The 14,625-nt window shown below is 38.4% G+C and overlaps 1 protein-coding gene across 6 annotated transcripts in view; it reads right to left on the bottom strand.

The window, feature by feature from the left end:
- npas1 (neuronal PAS domain protein 1) overlaps window positions 1–14,625 on the bottom strand; it is a 91,463-nt gene that overhangs the window by 29,195 nt on the left and 47,643 nt on the right. For all 6 annotated transcript variants that reach the window (XM_044120678.1, XM_044120676.1, XM_044120673.1 and 3 more), the window contains one exon: window positions 11,849–12,087. In XM_044120678.1, coding sequence (XP_043976613.1) covers window positions 11,849–12,087 — 239 coding nt within the window. The remainder of the gene's footprint in view (window positions 1–11,848; window positions 12,088–14,625) is intronic.

The following is a 14,625-nucleotide window of genomic DNA, read 5'->3' on the forward strand; positions in this document are numbered from 1 at the left end:
TGGGATATTCGTGACTATATAAGAGTAGATTCAAAACAATGCATCACACAGAGACACACTTCCTGATCTGAGTTGGTGCATAAAATACTTGGAATGTGCGAGTGTGTCGACTTTGAGGCCACAGATCCCTGAAGGGGTGAAGGTGATGCTGGGTGATCAGTTGCGCTGTGAGTAGCGTCAGCGGGGAGAAGGAAACGTTGGAAGTGACAAGAGGCCGGCAGGGCTGACAGATGAGTTACACCCATACACACACACACACACACGCTTGCGGACAAATACACAGAGGACCATTTATTACAGACTGCCATGGCACAATAGGGCTGGCCAGAAAACCAAAACACTGGACCTGGTGTGTGTGTGTGTGTGTTCTTGCACACATGTGTGAACTCACAGCAGTGTTGGTATCTCACCCCGAGAACAAAGATCCTTCTGTAGTGGTGCTGTGAACCTATACGTCTGTGCACAGGGGATTTGTGTATTCTTACATATAAACCCCTTGCTGATAGAGAGTCTCCTTCCCCCAATAAAAACGTCCCCACTAAAGAGTGTTGGCTGTCGTTAACATGATAGTGCTAAATTGTGGTGCGTTCACTGATTTAAAAAATATTTGCACTTTGAGGTTCTGTCTGTCATCACTCAGGTCGGTTCAAGCTGATAATCAGCGGCGTTCAGTTGCCAGGTGAACAGCGCTGCAGGTGGGTATCAACTGATACATGCTTCATACAAAATATTCCTCAGCAGACATATTCTTTTTATTCCCGAAAAGCCAGATACAAATGTGAAAAAGTACAAAATGGTGTTTTTTTATAACTATATTTTTTGTTGTTTTCCACCTGTTTATATTCTCAATTAATGCAGATAGTACTTATGGCATTTATTGATCCGTTTTCTTATCTCCTCGCATTAGGTCAGGAGCGATGGTTGTTTACACTGTATTTTATCATAGAGCTAAAAGTCAATGAAAAATGTCTGACCTTGAACTCAAATATCAAAACAGCAGAAAGTAAAATTGAGAAAAACCCAATACATGAAGAAAATAAGTAGTCTAAGTCTTTAGTAAGTTAAACTTTTCTTTATCGTGTGCATGCCACCAACATGTTGAGTAGAAACCTTGAACATGAACCCATTCGAACAGATGTATTACTGAGTTATGGGATCCTTGAATAAGTTTGAATAAGCTGATTTTTTTATTCTTGAACTCTAAAATGTAGTCTTAGAGCACAGTTGTGAACAAGCAATCAAACTCTGATGCAGAACAAACAAGCTAGCTCTGTTCCTCCTAAAAACCTAGGTCCTCTGGTGCAGTTTGAATGCACATGTGAACGCCAAGCGGACCGGAGACCGCTCCAAAACTAAGGAGCGGACTATAACGCCGGATATACCGTGTAAATACAACCAAGAAATGCACGAGTTCAGCACTAACGGGAGAAATGGCTCCTGGTCTGATACCAAAGCCAAAAGAGAAATCCTACAAACACTGAAATCGCACGCCACTTCATTTTTGTTTACATTTTGTGCAGAAGGAAGTTGCGCTCAATGTCTTCTTCATATGTTTTCTTCCCGTTTCCTTCGGTGGTTCTTGACCTCAGACCAGGGGGTGTGCTTCAAAGAGTTTGGTCTGTTTGAGTGCAGTGTGAAAGTGAACTGTACCAGATGGAAATACAGCAAAATGTTGCAATTTTGGCCCCCAATCGAAACAAGTCTACCAAGTTATCAGGTGCGAAAACCACCTTAGCCTACTTTCATTAAGCAGGTTATGATACTCAACTTAAATTTTTTGCTGAGATCTGATTTTTTTGGGCGTGGCCATTTATACAAATTAAATGCGACTTCAATCAGACTTCTGTGTGAAAAGTTGTGGCCACGTTTATCATTGTTTAGGAACAAAATTAGCTCAAACTCAAACAGATAAGTTGACTTTACCAGTAAAACTACTAAACTAAACAATCTTTTTGAAAGTTTGCTATGTGGATACTGTTCAGGCCTCTACCGTCATTTACCGTAGAGGAAATGTCAATAAGTGAAACATGTTATATATTGTAGATTACTACAGACTGAGTCTTTCAAGACTCTATTTTTGTTATTTATGATGATTTTCCGCTTGCAGCAAATGAAAACATAACATTTAAGATTATAAAATTCCACATAATGAAAAATATATCCAACATTAAAATGTGGACTTAATAAAAGCCCACATTTAAAGTTTGTTATTTTTGATGGGTGCTTTTAATGCTCCAAGGAGTTTTGCATGTGTGTATATGTCGGTTCTCTTTGGGTACTGGATGAGAATTGTTAAGGAAAAATGATTATTTTAAGCTCAGTCTCACCTAATGATTATTTCTTAACAGAATCTTATCTCATCAACCAATAACAAAAGTTAGACATTCCCCCACAGCGAAGCTCCCACTTTTATTCAGGGTTCACCTAATCAGTTGCACCTGCTTAGTAGGGCTGTTTTCAAGGGAGATTTCTGTCTGCTTATGTCTGATTTAGTCTGGTACTCAGATGTGGAAAAGGTTCCCACAGCTGAAATGCAGAAACTGATGTCTTAAGAACAACTTTTGTCCAACTCTGTCCAAGCAGTCAACGGAATTGGTATAATACTCAAATTACTTTAAGAAATTAGAATGGAAATCATAATAAATGTCTTAAAGAGGCTCCCTTTTATATGTTTTGTACTTCTGGCTTTGTAAAACTACAGGAAACACCTTTGTGTGCAGACCTGGACGTAGACCGGCGAGTACAGCTGAGATCCTTGATCGTTCTGTCACACTCCCCTTTCATTAGCTCCCCAGGACTCGGCTCTGAGGTTTAATTTCATTGAGGGAATAGGAGACAGAAAGGGTCGGGGTGTGATTGGACACGTTAATTATAGTCTGACTCGCAGGTCAATTCTCAGGGTCTCTCCGGTGCTCCACGAGAAGAAGATTTGAATGACTGAATGAAAAATTTTAAGGATTTTCATTAGATCGCTGTCTAATACATAATTTAGTCCCAGTTAAGTCCACAAGGATCGGCAGCACGCTCCTGAACACACACTCGACGAACGTGAACACAGGTACACACTTTTTGTCGTAGCGTAAACCTTTTTCAACCAGGTTAGGAAGTTACTACTGGAACAAAGCATATAACAAACACTGAGCTAATCTTTCATTTTCTCTGCATCTCCTTACTCGTCTTTTTCTCCCAAGACGAATAGTTCTGATCACATGTCTCGCTGTTTACCACAACCCAAATGTGACGTTCCAGGCCGACCGACAGAGTGAGTGAGAGAAAGTGACCCTAATCGTGGCGTATTTCTCTGGCACAATTATCTTCTCACTCCGCCATCCATTCCTCCCTCCTTCCCTTCTATCTCTTGGTCCCTTCTCAATCACTCCCTCGCTCCGTTTGCGGTCGAACATAATTTGAGTGCAATTAAGTTCCCTTAAAAGCCCCGGCTGCTTTAAACACTGTGAATTAGGGGGGAGGCAGACGCAGGGACATCTCGAAGAGGTTGGGGGAGACGCAGGGAGGTACGAGGAGACAGCATGAAAGTCAATGTCGTCAGTGTAGGCAACAGAGAAGTGTGTTTGACCTCACTGGTGGAGACAGTAAAGCACTTCAGCCGGCCCTGTTGCTGCCAGGGAGTTGTCACTGTACTGTACCTTGTAAAGACGAGGGTATTCTCCAGCTGCTGCGCTGTTGTTTTCTTTTTCTGCTTCATTTAAGATGTACAAACTGTGAAAACCCGTGCTTTACTCTCGAGTTTTCACCAAGTTGTCCATCTACGGATATCTTTGAATGTTTTTATTCACCCAGCATCAATGCATCGGTATAAGCATTTATGGGTCAGATAATGTAAAAATTATCTTACACCCAAATTTGCACAATATTAAGGCTGAAACGATAAAAGCAATCGTGATTTATGGATTGTAGAAATAATTGTCAAGGAATGTAGTAATTGATTGTTGTCAGGAGTGTACAAACTCAAAAAAGGCCATTTGGACAGCACAATCAGAGCAGGAGTTAAGTCAAAACTGCATAAAAAAAAAACAGATACATAGATTTTGCAATTTAAACAAAAAATCTTTGTCTGTAAATATGTTCAACCCAAAACTCCTCAAATGGCTTTTTTTAATGTTCACTTGATTTAAATTCTATTAATTAAAACATCTCCTATTAAATACCTTTAGCTATTTACTAATTAATCCAAAAAATAATCAACAGATTAGTAAGCAGTTTTTTGTTACCTCCAAATGCATCCTTTGCTAAGGGAAACACAAAAGGACACTTCAAGAATTTAACTAGATTGTTAAATTTTTTTATTTTAATTAAATTATTTGCTTATTTGCATCTGTGAGTGCCTTTCTAATAAAAAATGGCTTAAGTGGCCAATTTTTTTATATATCGTATATCGTCAGAGTAATTAATTACTAAAATAATCGACTATTAGTTGGAGACTAACACAAGTATATCTTTTTCATTCACCACATTTGGGGGATTTGCATCACATCCGTTTCTAGTTCATCATTTCTGCTTTTATATGTTAGTAACACTTTTATGACTCAATAGAAAACAGTATCTGTGAGTTTAGGGATGAATCATTTAGCGAGCAAACGAATTTAAACCACCACAATTCTTGTTTCTTATGTGATTCAGCTTCTAAACCTCACATGTCATCTTTTACAACCATGTTTGAATGCTTAAATGTCTAAATTGTTTTAAAGGAGAAAAAAGGTAAACTGAACGAGTTGCAACACTGTGACCTTGTACATCTGGTGTCAAAACAAGATATCCAGTTTTACTTTTATTCATCTCCATTTTTTTTTTAATTCCATGAGTGGTTCTTTATTTCAGCCTGACTTGGGCTTATTATGCAACTTATTCTGAATCCATTCTCTTAAAAATGTTATGTAGGTAAAGTAAAAGAGACAAATGGTCCTAAAAGTAGAATTATTTTCTTTTAATTTTCATGGGAAGGTTCTTAATGAGACATGTCACACAGATGGAAATATGTAGCCTGAAGCTGAAGTTTGATTTCTCTAAAGAATTTCTACTTTTAATTGAAGATTTCAATCCAACAGCAAATTATTTCATCATGCACACACACACACACACCAAATACACACTAAACTGCTTCAAATTATGCAGTTAAATATATTTAAGTCATATTCAAATCGACATTTATCTAATAAGTTGTTTTAAACTATTAAAATTGCTGGAAAACTTAGACCGTTTCATTTACTGTACGAGAAAATGCAAAACTTCTGTTCCCATTCTACAGCAGTAGATTCAGTTTCACTTCAATATATTTATATTGGGAAAATCAACAACAAATGGAATTTCAAGGCACTTTCGAGAACCGACAGATCTGATTTATAAATGGAAATATATAATTTGTCTAGTTACACAGACATATTAATTTTTCTACTAGAACTACTAAAAGGTTTCCAAACCTTAAGGAACTTAAGGAAGTTTTTTTTTCTTGAGATTTCGCCTCCACTTTCTCCTAGGTCAGAAGTTCCCATCAGGATTTGGCAGAAATGCCTTTAAGCCATATGATGTGGTTCAATTTATTTTGTGAACCTTTCTATAAATCTCTCACAATAAATTGTGAATTATTGTTAGTTGTCAACAATAATTAATTATTATTAATTGTTAGTTAGGGCTGCACAGTGGCGCAGTTGGTAGAGCTGTTGCCTTGCAGCAAGAAGGTCCTGGGTTCGATTCCCGGCCCGGGGTCTTTCTGCATGGAGTTTGCATGTTCTCCCTGTGCATGGTGGGTTCTCTCTGGGTTCTCCGGCTTCCTCCCACAGTCCAAAAACATGACTGTCAGGTTAATTGGTCTCTCTAAATTCTCCCTGGGTGTGAATGTGTGTGTGAATGGTTGTTTGTCCTGTCTGTTTTCTGTGTTGCCCTGTGACAGACTGGCGACCTGTCCAGGGTGAACCCGCCTCTCGCCCAGAACGTTAGCTGGGGATAAACACCAGCAACCCTCCTGACCCCATTAGGGACAAAGGGTGAATAGAAAATGGATGGATGGATGGATGGATGTTAGTTATTACTTAGTCAGCCCTCCAAATGTAACAGTGGCCATCATGGCCAAACACTGAAATTGATAGACTTCTCCAGAAATTATGTTCTTTGAGCACATTTACAAACTCCAATCTGGCTTTTTATGTTGCTGTTGGATTAATAAAATTTCCCTTTCTGATTCAGTTTCACTGTGGATAATAAAACTCTCTTACCAGCTTCAAGCAAATCTTTGCACTGGTTTGTTTTTGTTATAGGGCTGAAGAACATATTTTGAACCAAAACACATTATTCCCTTGGACTCAATCCCCATTTTCTTCCTGAACATGATAATGGTGTGACATCCTCACGCTGTTTATTGTTTGAACGGATGAACTTTGCACTTTCAGGTACCTGGACATTGTGTCCCAGGATTAACAACATCTGGAGATCGTTAATCGTCTTTCAGACATCTTGGATGATTTGTTACAATTTCTCCGTGACATCACAATGGGAAGCAGAATGTTTAAGATGCTTTCCTTCAGATACACCACGAAATGTACCATACTAACTTATAACCATAGAAAGTCATTACAATATCATCAAATTGTTTAAACACAGTATTCTTAGACCATGTAACTTACTGAATCTGAAGAAATTATTAAAAAAAATATTTTAGAAACCAGTTTTCTTTCCAGATTGTTTCTCTTTCAGAAAACATTTTCTGAACATAAAGTCAAAGGGGAAATGGATGAAAATGAAACTTTAATTTTAATCTTGGACCTCTGTAGGAACCACTAATGGGTTATTGATGCTGATGCTTTTCTGTGCTCTCAATAACCCCAGAAGTATTAGAAAAGGTTTTGGTTGAAATAAATTTGGCTTATGTTAGAATGGGACATTTACAAAAAGCAGGAAATAGAGGAAAAGTGTCCCCCAAAGCAAAATTTATTCAATAAAGCGTTATTGCAATATAAATGATTTCAACAAGTCCTTGAATGTACACATAGACATGCACACAGAGTCACAACTACACACAACAGGAATGTACATCAAGGGTCATTTTACTTTTCCTGCCTTTAGCCTTTCCTTTTTGTTTACTCCTTCCATACTCTGCTTCTCCTCCATCTTTCTTCCTCTGTCGCTCTCTCAATCTCTCCTTCTGTCTTTCCTCTCTGTGAAGGTCATGCAATTGATTTTCCTCTGTCTATTCATTTTTCAAGACTGGCTTTGAAACGTGGGAAGCAGACAAAAGCCACTCTGGCCCCTCCTCTCCTGCCCACTCCATCCCTCTTCTCTCCTCCAGCCTTCCACCTTACTTCCCTCTCCGCTGGCCCTCGTCCATCCAGAATCCATCCGAAAGGGAATGTGGAGGAATGCGACCGCCCCTCCCGCACCACCTCCATTCTCACAATCCCCGCCGCCTCCCTCCGCCCCTCTTTCCTCCAGCCTCTTTCTGTCTTTATTCCCTCCACATTTGTCCCTTCTCCTCCTCTCTGGCCTCGCTTCCCTTTCAGCCACATCTCCGACCACATTCCACTAACGGAATTAAAGTCATGCATCACACTTAAAACCCTGCCAATGCATCCTGGGTAGACTTGTTGGAACTGATGTCCAAATTAGCTTTCCATTTTTAGTGCTGACCTCATGGCACGGCAGCCTGCTTGAAATACTCCTTAAACATTAAAAAAACATATTTCAGATATCAGATCCTGGCCGCGTAGACAGTGGATGTTAGAGAAACTCCGAGTGGGAATCTTGTTTGCAGAAGTTCTCTTATAACCAGTAACTTTCATGTGGTAGATGCAATATGCAGTATTTACTCTAAAAAAAAATTGTTCAACTATGTTTAAGGAGTTTCTTTCTCATTTCTCCTTCTTCGAAAACAGTTTATAAACAAAGACATAGTGCAGAGTCCTGAGGCTACAGCTAAAGTGTGCTGCATTTGGACATAAAGCAAACAGACACAGATATGGTCTCACTTTATGTCCATTAGGTGAGAAACATACAGTAAAATATTATAAACAAGGAAATTTCCCTCTTGGTAACAGAATAAAGGTTTTTAAAAAATACCTTGCTTACATACAAAGCGACGGCTGCTTTGTCTTTAGAAAGTAACGTTGTCTGATGTACTGTCCTTAACATTTGAAAACATCCAGCTTACTGATAAAGTTCGTAAAATAAATTGTATTTTTGCTCGTATTTAAATGTATTAAATGGATCTATATGAGTTAAATTTTATTTCAAACTTCTTTTTTTTTTTGCAAGGACAGATGCCACTACTTGATGTTACCATGTGATTATGTTGAAAGTCTATAAAGAAAAAAAAAAAAAAATCAAGTAAAATATTATTTTCCCCAAGCAGTTTTGACTCGATTCAGAGTTCATCTTCAAAGTAAATACTGACACACTCACGCACTTATTTCTAACTGACTCTCACTGCATTGCCATTTTATGCACAATAGCAGCACAGAGATATGCAGAGCAGTGGGCAACTTGGTTCTAATTGCCTTGCCCAGGGGTACAGAGACATATGGCAGAGGAGGAAGCTGGAATCAGACCATCAACTTTGTGATTGTGCGACCACAATTTTTCCCACAGCCTGCTAAAACGTGATTACAGATTAAACACATTTTCCAGACATGAGCTACATGAGGATGTGGAACATTTGACAGTAAATGTACACGTGAAAATGATCATAATTGTATTTTTTATCATGACAAGATTCTGTAGAGGCCCTTGCATGAATGGTGCCCTGGGTAATAATAACAATAATAGTAAATTTTATTTTATTATTTATATCTTGACATGTCAAAGAGGTAAACGACGGCTGGTGCACAACATTCACAAACCCACAAACTCACAAAACATACTTACAATGCCGGCAAAGCTAACAAGAATACCCGTTACGGCATAGCAATAATTATTAACATCAAAATAAAATGTTACTAAACATCAGGGCTTGTTAGATATTGTACTGTATTTTTGTTGTAAATAGTTGTGATGGAGCTTGTTCAATGGCACAATGACAGGATTTACCTCTCAAGCTGATTTTGAAAGATTATGAGACTCATTTGTTTATGTTCATATATATATATATATATATATATATATATATATATATATATATATATATATATATATATATATATATATATATATATATATATATATATATATATATATATATATATATATATATATATATATATTTATTTTTAAGTAAAATATCAATGCAACACTAGGTTAGTTTGTCCTTCAGCAAGGACAAGTCCAGGAAGTTTGTAAAGCATATTTTAAAATACAGCAACATTATGCAAAGGCCTGTACAAAAACAAGATATATAAAAAACTAACTCAAGAAATTAAAGTTAAAATGGTCACAATAGATGAGGTTTGAAGCAGCAGCCACTTTCTGCTCTATTGCCCATTAACTGAGTGTAGATGAAGTGGACTGCGGTCCAAGAACCTGATTAGTCTTAATTCTAATCTGGGTGCTTTCTAGAAAACTGCACTATGTAGAAAACTGCCTCAGTCCCGTCTGGTCAAACGTCCGAGGAGCAAAGGAGAAGCACAAATTAAGAGCATTTACTCTTTTATATATGAGCAGAAAAATGCTTTCTTTTTCAAAACGTTAGTGCAGATATAGTGAATTCACCAGCTTTGTATTTTGTACATACTTGTTTTGTACACAGACGAATATTTTTTTAAAATGTATTAATTGAATTCTGTTAAAAATCTGTGTTTCCTACAAGCTGCTCCAGGATGTGAAGCACTACTGCGCTTGCTGTTAATGTTCTACCTACTTTACTCAAAAAACTGCAGCACATATTGTTGTACAACATCCTACATGCCTCTACAAAAAAGTCTTAAACTAACATGGATAGCGTTTGTTCAAATAGTCCAATTAATTTTGATCAGGCGAGGACGCACACGCCACCACACACAAACACACATTTCTAATTGTATTGTAGCTACATTGTTTCCCCTCAGTAATGGTAGCAATTAAATGGGCTGTATAATTACACTGTCCTCGTTATGTAGTAAATTTCTGTAATTACAATTTGCACCAATCGTATCCTCCCTTTCTGTGTGTCATCTGCTTCCCTCTTTTTTCCTCTTTCAAACACACAACCCATAAATTAGACTGATACTCATGCACTGCTTTGAAAAGTATGCATTTTCATTTGCACATGTGGTGCTCTTAAAGCCATGTGAAGGAGCATGTTTGTGTGCTTTCATACATCCGAGGTAATTAAAATGACTAAACTGAATAAATGACCAGCTGACCAAGAGAGAGATTCAAGCCAAAGAAAACATACTCAAAAGGGTTTGCATTCTTTGTTAGCACAATTAACTCTGTTTTATTATTTTTAGGAAAGAGATTATGCAAACTTTCACAATTATGGAGGCAAAATTAACAACTGCTCACTGATAAATTAATTTATTCATCTCATAAAAAAAATGCTTGCAAATTATTTAATTTCTTTGGTTGGAACTTTGGTTGGAATTCATCCGAGGTCCAAAGTCTCCACAGGTTACCCATCTGGAAGGCCAGACTGCTGTTTTCATTATTGCTCTGCTTCTTACTAACTTAATTCTGATGAGAAAGTTCTTGCAAGGAACTTAGCAAAAAAAATAAGCAATCAGATTCGATTACAGCGAGTTCACAACAGTCACAAACAAATTAACTAACAGATTTTCGCTAATTCAGTATGGCAAAAATAAAAACGGTAAAAGTCTAGATTCGATCCCAAGCATCTTCTGAGGAGGTCCAGTCAAAACATGTTTAAATGATCAGTACCAGGAACCTTTGACCTCTTCTGTGAACAGAGGAGTTTCCTTCCTAATAGCAAGAGTTGCAGCAACATGGTTGCTGGTTGGAGCTTGCTGGTTTGGACTGCTTCTCTGGCTTACACACAAGCAAAAGCCACTTTGACCTTTTTATTGCCTTGGCTGCGAAATCCAACACATCAACTTTGACTCATCTTTATCCCTACCGGACGAATACATTAAATCTGAAACAAAGGAGTATGATTGCATGTTTTGTTCTTGAGTTTGAGTTTTCTGGGTCAGGGGTCTGCAACTCCAGCCTTTGCATGCCGACAGTTTTGTTTCCGTCAGATTGTCATGCAACTTTTCAAATGTCACAAAAAAGAACAAAGAAAAAGGAAAAAGGAAAATGTGAATAAGTCGTCTTTCCATTCATTGGTTTGGAGCGAATCAGCCAGGTTAAGCAGAGCATGAATTTGTCAGACGTTGAAGATACGGTTAGGTGTAATGAGCAAAAGGCAGAAGCTGTAAACTACTATGAATCACACATCTCAGAAAAATAGAGAGTGCTCATTTAGAAAACACTAAGTGACATTTCTCACAGTTTTGTGTCTCTATGGGGCACAAACCTATCAGTGGACGATAACGTTTGCTACGTCAGAACTTAATCGTCATATGTGTTTCCATTTTCCCTTTTGGACATTACCTTTTTATGAAAAAGCCAAAAAACCACCTCAAGCAGCCATAAAAATATTTTCTGCAAAATTGAGGAAGATATTTAAAATTTTGCCAGTACCATCAACTGTTCCTGAAATGCACAGAAAATAAACATTGATGGAAACGCATACCTGTAACTTTTCCTGCTCTAACCATGAATCAAAAGGCTGGACTGCAGCATGTCAGCAAGCTTTGCAAAGGTCCTGGTCATTAAACATTCATTTGATTCAGGTGTGTTGGAGACACATCCAAAAGTTACTGGATAGTGGCGCTTGATGAACTAATAAATCCTGTCAGTTTCAAAACTTGCAACTGTAACACGACTGAGTCTGGGATTACTGTAGGTTTCTTGGTTTCTGACTGACCTTTGTTGCAGTTGTTGTCTCCCTCCAGCAGAGGGCTCCACGGTGGGTCTCCTTGACTTGCAAAGGTGCGCATGTGTAGATAGCTGATAGTCAGCCGAATGACTGACGCTTTGTCGAGCTGACTCGTGATGGCCCCTGGCAAAGGCAGCATCTTAGCCAACTCAAAGAACTCAAAGTTCTCCTTCCCCCGTCGAGAACGAGCTGCATTGCGAGATTTCTCTTTACGCAGGTTCTGGAGACTGAGAAACAAACACGAGTGTATTACAAGTAGATTGAGTAAGAGACTAAAGAAAACTTAATGGACAAATAAATGCATCAAGAGAAAAAAAAAACATAAAAATTTATAAACTGAAGTTCAAAATCAGAGCAACTAGCGTGAATACCTCCTTTTGACCATTTATATGGTTTTCTAACCACATGGTTTGAGTTTTAGATCTGGTAGCATAAGACTTTTCAAGTGGTAGTCCATTATTTTGTATGATAACACTTAGTTTGGTTTCATTGTACACAAAAGCTGGTATGCATTTTGTCAGGCTCTCAAAGTCAATAATTAACAGAACTCCCTTTTTCTGTAAATACAGCTGCAAGTGTGTAGCGATATGTCTACACCAGCTGTGCACATACTGTAGCGAGACTGAAATTATTACCAATTCTTCTTTGGAAAATAGCCTAAGCTCAGTAAATTGTATGCAGAGCATCTGTGAACAAGTCTTCCTGCAGAATCCCACTTGGTCTTAGGTCAGGACTTTGGGCAGCCATTCTAACACACACATTTACTTTCATCTGTCATGCGTCCAGGGTTGTTCTCCAGCAGGAAAATGAACTTCAACCTCAATCTGTTTGACCACTTTCAAAGGCTTTCTTCAAGAATTGTCTTGCATTTAGCTTCCCTTTAGCTCTGGCTGGCTTCTGTGTCCCTGATGAAGAAAAGCATCCCTACAGCATAATGGAGCTACAGCAATCTTTCACCAACGGGGTGGGCTGTTCAGACTACTTTATGCTATTGTTTTCATCACATATAGTGCTTTACACGTAATCTGGAGAAGTTAAAAGCTTCTTCCACCTGTTTCCAGATTCATATAAGGATTATGGAAGTTGTTGTTTTTATTTTTGGATGATGGACTTCACAGTAGCCTGGTAATGACCTGTTGACTCCTTGTACTACACTTTGCTTCGTCCAGAAGGTCTGAGCTCTCGGCTGTTAAGAAATGATTGCTTCCTCGTGGCGTGGACTGTGTTGAGGCTTTAATGTTTGCCTGTGACGTATGTAATGCGCTTGACGCTCACTGTTAATGTAAATTCAATACCCACTGAATGGCTTTGTTCACTCCTTCCACTGTTATTGCTAAAACTGCAGCAGGACTACAATTCTAAAACAGTGCAGAAAATATATTTCATTCGAGTCAGATGTGCCATAAATTGACAATCAAGCCACAATGCTTAGAAAACAAAGAGGTACTGTATGAAATGAACTTTTAGTTCAAAGTCATTATGGATTGGATATTATGATATCAAAACTGGATTTGTGAAAGCTACAATTTAGGAGGATGAACTTTTACTTTGCTGTCTTTGTCAAAGATTGACTAACGTTTGGTGCTGGGCGGCTCAGCTGACAGCGTGTGTGCACCATGTTGAGGGGCTGTAGTCCTGGACACGGGTGTCCTGGGTTCAATTCCTGGTATTGGCTCATTGGCTGCATGTTTTACCCTTCTCTCTCTCCGGTCTATTAAGTGTTCAATACAAACTACTGAAGTCTAAAAAAGTGAGTCATTTGGTGGAAAGTGATTTGTTCATCTTTGTTAAATGGCTTTTATTTTATTTTCTGTGCTGCTATTTTTTAGTCAGTCTTTGATTTCTATTTCTATTGAAGCTGTGGGTTACCTTGTACAGAATTTATTTTAAACTTCATAGGCTTTCAGTAGCAAAACATAGCAAAAACTGAAACTGTTGTTTTTTTCCAGGATTTTTTTTTTCTGATGTCTTCCAATCTGCGTCAGTGTTTATTTAGAGCAGTTGTTTAATGGCACGTAATGTGTGTTATGGATCATTCAACACACACACTTCCAGCCTGGTTGCACAGTATTCATTTTAAACCAGAAGTAGTTGCCTGCAATAAGAGTTTAAGCTAACAAAACACATCTGATTTTTAAAAGGACGTGATGAATCAGATTTTGATGTCAACCCTTATCAACCAACATCAGATGTAAAAAAAAATGTTGAAAAATCTTTAAAAGTTTTCCAAGGTTTCGGTTTAGCACTGGCACAAGTTTCATGAATGAATGAATCAGTATGACAAATGTCCACATTTGTACTCCAAAAAACCCCCCCTAAAAAACGAATACATAGAGTTTTATTGGATCCAGCTGCTGCAGAGAAACAATCACCTGAAGACGAGCCTGATAATTACAAACTCTCCTCTTCATTTATCCACTCAACCAGAGTCCTAATAATACTATTTGCTCTAAAATCCATATGTGAACCTGTGCACACAATTTCTCCCCTGCCTATCGCTCCTTTCCCTTCTCTCCCTCCCTCCGTCTAAATCCTCTGCCTCTCCCTCATCTGGTCCCGGGCTAGTGAGCTGTAGCTGTGATTGAGGGATCAATAGTGGAGGGAGGGGCAGAGTGACAGAGAGCGGGGGGCTGGTTGGGGGGAGCTGGGCCTCAGGTAGCCTGTCTCTGTGATTGGGTATTGACTCTCCTCAATGGGGCCTGAGTGGTGGAATTATGTTGTCACAGCCACTTCACAATTTGTGTCAGTGCAGCGCTGGAATAAAG

The sequence above is a fragment of the Gambusia affinis genome, linkage group LG06 (assembly GCF_019740435.1).
Source record: "Gambusia affinis linkage group LG06, SWU_Gaff_1.0, whole genome shotgun sequence".
In the NCBI taxonomy this organism is placed as follows: domain Eukaryota; kingdom Metazoa; phylum Chordata; class Actinopteri; order Cyprinodontiformes; family Poeciliidae; genus Gambusia; species Gambusia affinis.